Source organism: Falco punctatus (assembly GCF_963210335.1).
Source record: "Falco punctatus genome assembly, chromosome: 4".
NCBI classification, from domain to species: Eukaryota; Metazoa; Chordata; class Aves; order Falconiformes; family Falconidae; genus Falco; species Falco punctatus.
Genome location: NC_137583.1, coordinates 68700113 through 68707730, shown reverse-complemented (window position 1 = coordinate 68707730; position 7618 = coordinate 68700113). Strand labels below are relative to the sequence as shown.

At 44.2% G+C, this 7618-nt stretch overlaps 1 protein-coding gene across 4 annotated transcripts; it reads right to left on the bottom strand.

Annotated features, from left to right (window-relative positions):
• Positions 1–4: 4 nt before the first annotated feature.
• LOC308063289 (syncytin-1-like) lies at positions 5–7618 on the bottom strand. 4 transcript variants are annotated; one of them, XM_080386040.1, is made up of 2 exons: positions 7521–7618; positions 5–2441 (listed from the first exon to the last, which is right to left on the bottom strand). In XM_080386040.1, exon 2 carries the CDS (start codon positions 2308–2310, stop codon positions 1096–1098), a length of 1215 nt encoding a protein of 404 aa, XP_080242166.1. In that variant the 5' UTR covers positions 2311–2441; positions 7521–7618; the 3' UTR covers positions 5–1095. The 4 variants fall into 4 exon arrangements, with proteins under 4 accessions (XP_080242166.1, XP_080242164.1, XP_080242163.1 ...); XM_080386038.1 differs by lacking the exon at positions 7521–7618 and adding an exon at positions 2743–7453; XM_080386037.1 differs by lacking the exon at positions 7521–7618 and adding an exon at positions 5766–7453 and having other exon boundaries at positions 5–5502.

The window sequence follows — 7618 nt, the reverse complement described above, 5'->3', positions numbered from 1 at the left end:
AGAGAGAAAGAAAATACTAAACCCCCAAATAATTGGAAAGCACATGGAAAAAATAGCAGAAGGCATACAAAAGGATGAATATTGATACCAAAATTTGGAGTTTCCCAGCCCCCTTGCCTTCCAGCACTCCTGGCTGAAGCGGGGGGCTAGGTGCAGCTGGGCCAGGATTCTGAGATAAAAACTCAGTAACAACAGAGTCGTTATTAAGCAAGTATTCTTTATTTGCAACACTGGGTGCATAGGGGATCGCTCCTCCCCGTATGCACACCTCAGCTCCATTCCCAGTATTTTTATGATACTACCTAATACATATGCATAACATTTCCCAGAAAACTAACACATATTTAAACTATTTCCCAAAACATTTTACGTATTTTTCTGCCTCTTCACGCACCCGTGCTGCCACCTTGAGGGTCTTCTCGGGGGTCTTCTCAGGAGTCTTCTGATGAAGGCTCGAAGTCTTTGTCAGCATAAAACTTTCGACCCGGGGTCTCTTGCACATGGGTGGTTCATTTCTGCTGACTTACAACTTACTGTTCTGACAGACACCATCCTGTTCTTTAGTTAAAGGAAACATATACCTTCCTTTGTAGCCGTCGTTTATCGTTGCCCAAAGTTATTTATGACATACCCTTATGGTTCTACATCCCCTTATCTAAACTCCCAGACCTCAAATATGTAGCAACTAAGTCTCTTCCCTACATTCTACTGACCTTAGTACATTGTAGGAAGGTTAGTAAACCCCTGCCAACTCACCAAAGTTGACCAATCTCTTGTTCTTTTAACCATTATATATCAATGCCCCCTTTTTCTGTCCTTTGTAAATTCTTTTGCAAAATTTTATATTAAGCCATTTCCATTTAATGTCTGTTTAAAATATTTTCCTGTTTATACCTGATGTCTTATCTTATTCTTTTTAAATATGTCATCATACCCAGTCAATGATCGTTTACAACACCAAAATGTACACTGAATCAAGATACAGGTAATTATTACTAATATTACTAATATTACTATTCTAGCAAATATTTTTTTTAGCCATAGAAGGTTTGGAAGTCATGATATTAACTTCTTCCAAACCTCTTCAAAACCCCACTAAGTATCATCTTGGCTTACTTTATGTAAAATCTGAACCTTGTTCCATATCTTATTAATATCTGTTTCAATTTGATTACTTTGGTCTACGTATACACAACAACTTTGATTTATTATCATGCATACCCCTCCTTCCTTTAAAGTAATTAAGTCAAGGGCCATTCTATTCTGGATTACCACCTTACTTAAAGATTTCACTTCCTGGTTCAATCTATTTATCGCTTCTGTTGTTAAATTAAACATTTGTTCAATTTCTGCAGACATGTTCACTACTGCCTTTTCTAATTCACTAACTCCTAACCATGGAATAAACCACCTAACAAAACTATGGTATCCCATATTTCTTATAACAACAGGGTTTTCATCTCTCTTAATACGTCTCCAGACATTACGATAGGTCCCTGGAGGAGGAGACGTCTGGTTATAAATTTGATCTTGAGTGGTTAAATATCCTATGGTGCACATACCTGACCATCCTGGGGGAAGCTGCTTTCTGCTAAACCCATCCCCACATAACCACCAGTATCCTTGAGGAAGTTTACAGGGCCCGTGTGTCGCAGTTAAATTTGCTCCCAAAAATCTCCCTGCTTTACACCAACCGTATGCCCAATTAGCATCTTGTCCTGATGGATTATAACCTTGTAATTGGGTGCTGTTACAAAAATCTATTACAGTTATATTTCCAATTTGATCAACATTCCAATTTCCCACATGGACGGTAGTTCTATTTATCCAGTAGTCATTCCACCCATCAGATTGGGAACAAGTGTTTTGCCCTGGGTTTCCAGGACATGCTCCTCCTGTCTTGCTTCGAGCTTTCCAACGACAGTTATTATCACTTTTCATAAATACTGTGGTGGTTAGGTTTAATATTTGTAAATCAAATCTGGGCCCCAACTCATATGTTTTATCATCAAATAGGCAATATCCTCCACCATCGCCTGGCTTTTTCCAAAAGTCTGGCCAGGTAGGCCATTTGCCATCAAGATAATTCCAGTTTTGAGAGGCCACCCCATACAGGGGTGTTACCAGCCCTCCTGTAGGAAGAGAAGTACATATCCAGCATTCCTTAGCCTTCGTAGCATTAACAATCATTTGCAATGTTTGAAGACGGGTATTGTTTACCCACGCTTCAGTTTCTAAAATCCTTACAGCTGTTACAATCAAGATCGGAATAACTTTATACAGGTGTCCCTGATCCTTTTGGCAGTCCATTGTGTCTCCAGAGATTTCTTTACCCGTCAATAATATATCCACGCAGGTTCCTCTTTTATCTTGATTGCATGCAGTAAAGGTGGCCAACAAAACTCAATAGGGTCCATTCCACTTCTCTTGTAGAGGATCACCTGCAAAAGCAGAAGTCCATAGTTGTATATCCGGAGCCAACACCACCCAGTCATACCCAAGAACATCCGTAGGTCTTTGGCTGTAGACAGTTTTGGTGTCTGGCAAATTGCTTCTTTCCGCACCACCCAGCTCGCGTTGTCCTCCTGCTATTTCATATCCTAAGACACTCGAGTTTGAATTAGTTGTGCCTTGTGTTTGGATACTTGGTACCTGCTCCATCCCCAAAAGTTCAACAAATCAACAGTCCATTGTATACATTCCTCTTTTGTTTCAGTAGCTATTAATAAATCATCTACATACCGTAACAGGGTCCCTGTTTCAGTGGGTGGGTTCCATAATTCAAGTTCCCCTGCTAATTGGTTTCCGAATATTGTAGGACTGCTTTTAAATCCCAGAGGTAACACAGTCCAAGTTAACTGAGTTTTTCTTCCAGGTTTTCCCACTGAAATGCGAGTAACTTCTGACTCTTTTTAGCCAGGGGCAAGCAGAAAAAGGCATCCTTCAAATCCATGACGGTGAACCGTATTTGCTTATTATTAGATTTAGTTAGCAATGTATATGGTTTAGCTACTACTGGGTAAATGTCTTCCGTTATCTTATTGATAGCTCTCAAGTCCTGTATTAATCTACAGTTTTTCCCACCTGGCTTCTTCATAGGCAAAATAGGGGTATTATATTCCAATTCACATTCTATTAATAAACCATATTCTAAAAAGTTTGTCTATAATTTCTTTAATGCCTTTTTGGTCTTCGCTTTTCAAGGGGTATTGTTTAATCTATACAGGACAGGCCCACCACCCTTTTTATTTCTACCACGACAGGCAAAGAATTTTTGGCTTTACCTGGAATTTCCGAAGCCATACTCCTGGACATACCTGATTAGAAATTTCTTCTAGTTCAGGTTGTTCCTCCTTCTCCACTTCTAGCTGTATCAATGATAGGCTTAAAACTTCAATTAAATCTTTATCTCTAACCTTTAACTTAATTTCTCTGTTTTTAAAAGTTATCATTGCATCCAATTGTTCCAATAAATCCTGTCCTAACAAAGACTTAGTAGAGTTAGGCACATACAAAAAATTGTGTATGCCTATTTGCTTTCCTAATCTGTATTTCAGTGGTTTACAAAAAAATGCTTTTTCTTGGCAGCCAGTAGCCCCCACAACTGTCACATATTCATGACCCAATGGAGTTAAGTCTTAGAATTCCTGGTGGGTACAGGGACATCTTATTCAGTATTAAACTATTTCATCTTCTTTGGTCCCTAGATTTACTTTGACCAGTGGATCTGCTAGGGTAGGTTCCCCAGGTCCCCATCAGTCTATCTCCAATTCAGCAACCACTGCTTCTTGGGATGTGTTCAACTTAGGACAGGCATTCTTCCAATGCCCAGTTTCTTTGCAGTACGCACACTGGTCCTGTCCTCGTGGGAAGGGGTTCAGTCTTCCACCTCTTCCAGCTATACCTCCTCTTCCACTACCTCATCCTCTTAAACCATTTCCCTTACCTGCTCCCACTTGTCCCAATGCAGCCACTGTGGCCAAGGCTATTGTACATCCTAGTCTCTTTCTATCATCTTGATCCCTATTTCTATATACTCAACATGCTTCTTCCAATAACTTTTCTGTATTTCAGTTATCTGGTGCCCCTCTTTCTTAAGTTTCCTTCTAATATCCCCTGCAGACTTTCCCAAAACCAAACCGGTTAACTGCTGCCTCCCCTCCTCAGAGGAGGGGTCTAAAGTAGTGAATTTCTGCATGGCCTGCCTCTTTCCATCTAAAAATTCCATTGGTGTTTCTGACGGTCCCTGTTTTATTGCATATTAAGCTGACCAGTTCACCGTTTATGGTATTGCATTTTCCAATTCGAATTTTATCCAGTTCTGGTAACTCTTTTAAAAGAGCATAATCAGCCGGATCATCATAATCCCACTCTGGCATTGTGGTTGAAGTATGATTCTCCACCCATCTGGCTAAAGTACGCACAGTAATTTGGGCACTAACATGGGTACGGGCTGTTTTTAACACCAGCTGTTTTTTCAGTTTCTCTCAGTGCATCTAATAACACATCTAATATCTCCCCAGTTGGGGTCCTGGCTTTTAACCATCAGCTCAAATCATTTTGCCACCCCTAAGGACCATCTTGATAGCTTTGCACAGCTAATTTCCAAGTATCTAAATCTGCTATGGTAAAAGGTGCCTTTATTCTCATCTTTCCATTTGGTCTGATTGCCTGTCTCAGAGGGGCTTGGATCAGTTTTGCTCCTGGTCCAGGCAGTAATTGGAGCAAAATTTTCACCACTAGCTGCCTCCCAGTGTCCACTCACTGCCCCTTCTTCTTCCTCCAGATCCCCTAATTCAGAATGGTCTGGGGATGATGCTGGTCCTGCCGGGGCCATTAGTGATACATAATCCTCTATGCTGACCTCCTGACGTTCCCTCTCCTTCCATTTTTCTAATTTCAAACACCTCTCTCCAATACTACAGGCTGAACACCACCTCTTCATTCTAGGTCCTTGTTGGTTATTCTCCTTTTCCAAAGCTAAACCCAGGGGATCTTGTGGTGTGAGACTGATTCCACAACCTCTCTGCCACTTGGGATGATTTCTAAGGGTGAAGAACGTATCAGCATATACTACTACCTCATCCCATTTTCCTTCCCTCCTTAAAACCAATATTAATTATAAAAGTGTATTATAGTGTGTGGTCCCATTTTTTTGGCCACTTTTCTCCATCATCTAAAGTATCCAATGGCCACCACCGATTACAGTATTTGATCAAAGTCTTTTTGTTAACAGATCCCCTTGGAATCCCTCCTACATCTTTCCAATGGGCTAAAATACAACCTAAAGGGCTTTTCTTCAAAATTTCGATGTTCTGCTGAGCACCATTTTTAATATTACATTTTAAAATTCACCACTCACTTCGCTCGTCTCTGGCTGCCTCCCTTGCAGGAAAACAGAACCATGGCTCGGAGCTCTGCTCTTGCTTCATACTATTCATACGTCTCACGCACACACAGGATCCCACAGCCACGCTTAGCACACTTCAAAACATAACAGACCTACACAGATCACACAAATAACACAACTACTACCGTTGAAAACACCATATCCAAAACTGTTTTACCATTATCAATACTATAAGAGGGATTCCAAAGTCAAATGCTAATAAGTCAGCAAAATCAAATGTATACCAAACTGGTGCTAGCAACTGGGTTTTCCTATGGGAAACAAAATTTGTGTTTTACGGGAAGCTTTACAAATGGTTAACCTTTCCAAAACCAAATCCAAAATCCTGGGATAATACTAGAAAACAAATTAATACCTTTCCCAAAGATGGTCCTTGTCTGCTCCCGCAGTGATCCCAGTGAGGTGAGGGGTCCCTCTGGGAAATCCCAGGGCCGCCCCAGGGAGCCCTGTTCTCAGTGGGTCCTTCAGCCAAGCAAAGAAGGTCCCATCTGCGTCGCTAGATAGATACCAAAATTTGGAGTTTCCCAGCCCCCTTGCTTTCCAGCACTCCTGGCTGAAGCGGCGGGCTAGGTGCAGCTGGGCCAGGATTCTGAGATAAAAACTCAGTAACAACAGAGTTGTTATTAAGCAAGTATTCTTTATTTGCAACACTGGGTGCATAGGGGATCGCTCCTCCCCGTATGCACACCTCAGCTCCATTCCCAGTATTTTTATGATACTACCTAATACATATGCATAACATTTCCCAGAAAACTAATACATATTTAAACTATTTCCCAAAACGTTTTACGTATTTTTCTGCCTCTTCATGCACCCGTGCTGCCACCTTGAGGGTCTTCTCGGGGGTCTTCTCAGGAGTCTTCTGATGAAGGCTCGAAGTCTTTGTCAGCATAAACTTTTGACCCGGGGTCTCTTGCACACGGGTGGTTCATTTCTGCTGACTTACAACTTACTGTTCTGACAGACACCATCCTGTTCTTTAGTTAAAGGAAACGTATACCTTCCTTTGTAGCCGTCGTTTATCGTTGCCCAAAGTTATTTATGACATACCCTTATGGTTCTACATCCCCTTATCTAAACTCCCAGACCTCAAATATGTAGCAACTAAGTCTCTTCCCTACATTCTACTGACCTTAGTACATTGTAGGAAGGTTAGTAAACCCCTGCCAACTCACCAAAGTTGACCAATCTCTTGTTCTTTTAACTGTTACATATCAATACCAAAGGCCAAATTTAGCCACATGTAGATGCCATGTGCCCATAACGTCATCATTTAAATTACAATTTAACTGAATGTGTATAACAGTATTTAGGTTATTTAATTATAATTATATTCTAATTTGTAAAAGTTTTTTTCTACTTGTGGTATACTCTTAACTCCTTGCAAAATATTTTCCGTACTCCAGGAAGGCATCTTTGGGTGGCGATTGTGAGGGACATGACCCCAATGACACATACTCCTGCGAATCTGTTCCACACGCAGTGTCCCCGCGGATGGGATCCTCCCGCTGACACCCCACGGGGCTGGCGGCTACAGCGTACCCCACTTGTGGCGGCAGCTCCCCAGCACCCCTTGGCCAGGGCACTGGAAGGCTTCGGCTGCGCAGCGCCCTGGTACGGGGGTTCAGGATGCCCTTGGGCTCAAAGCACCCTCTGCTTCTGCACAGGGGCCGGAGGGCAGGCACAGCCCCAGCACTGCCTGCGGCCTGCCCCGCTGCCAGCCTTCCTAACCAGCCACCCTTTGTCACCAGCCGTCCCTTCCTGCCACCCGCGCCAGGGGAGCCTAGCTCCGGCCGTTTCCCTGAGGTGACGGCCCCCGGGCACGGGCAGCCTCACCGCCCCCGGGTGGCAGCGGGCGTCCGGCGGGGCCGTCCCTGCTCCTCGCCCTGGGCATCGCCGGGGCCTGGCTGCGGCCGCACGCCGCCGCCGCCTCCTTCCCCCGCCAGCCGCGCCGCTTCCCGCGCCGGCGGCCCCCGCCGCCCTGCCCGGCCCGGCCCTCCCCGCTCGGGGGGATGGCTCGCCCCTCGCTTCCCTCCGCCCCGGTAACTGACGGTTTGATCCTGCGCGCGGCGCCGCCGGGAAGGCGGGAACTCAGAGGCTGGTGACTGACCTGGCTGCGAGGCGGCGGCGCGCGGGGCGGGGGTTGGCGACCCGGAAGCGTTAGTTTCCCGCCGCTTCCGGGACAGCGTAGGGCCTGGTCACTGCCGG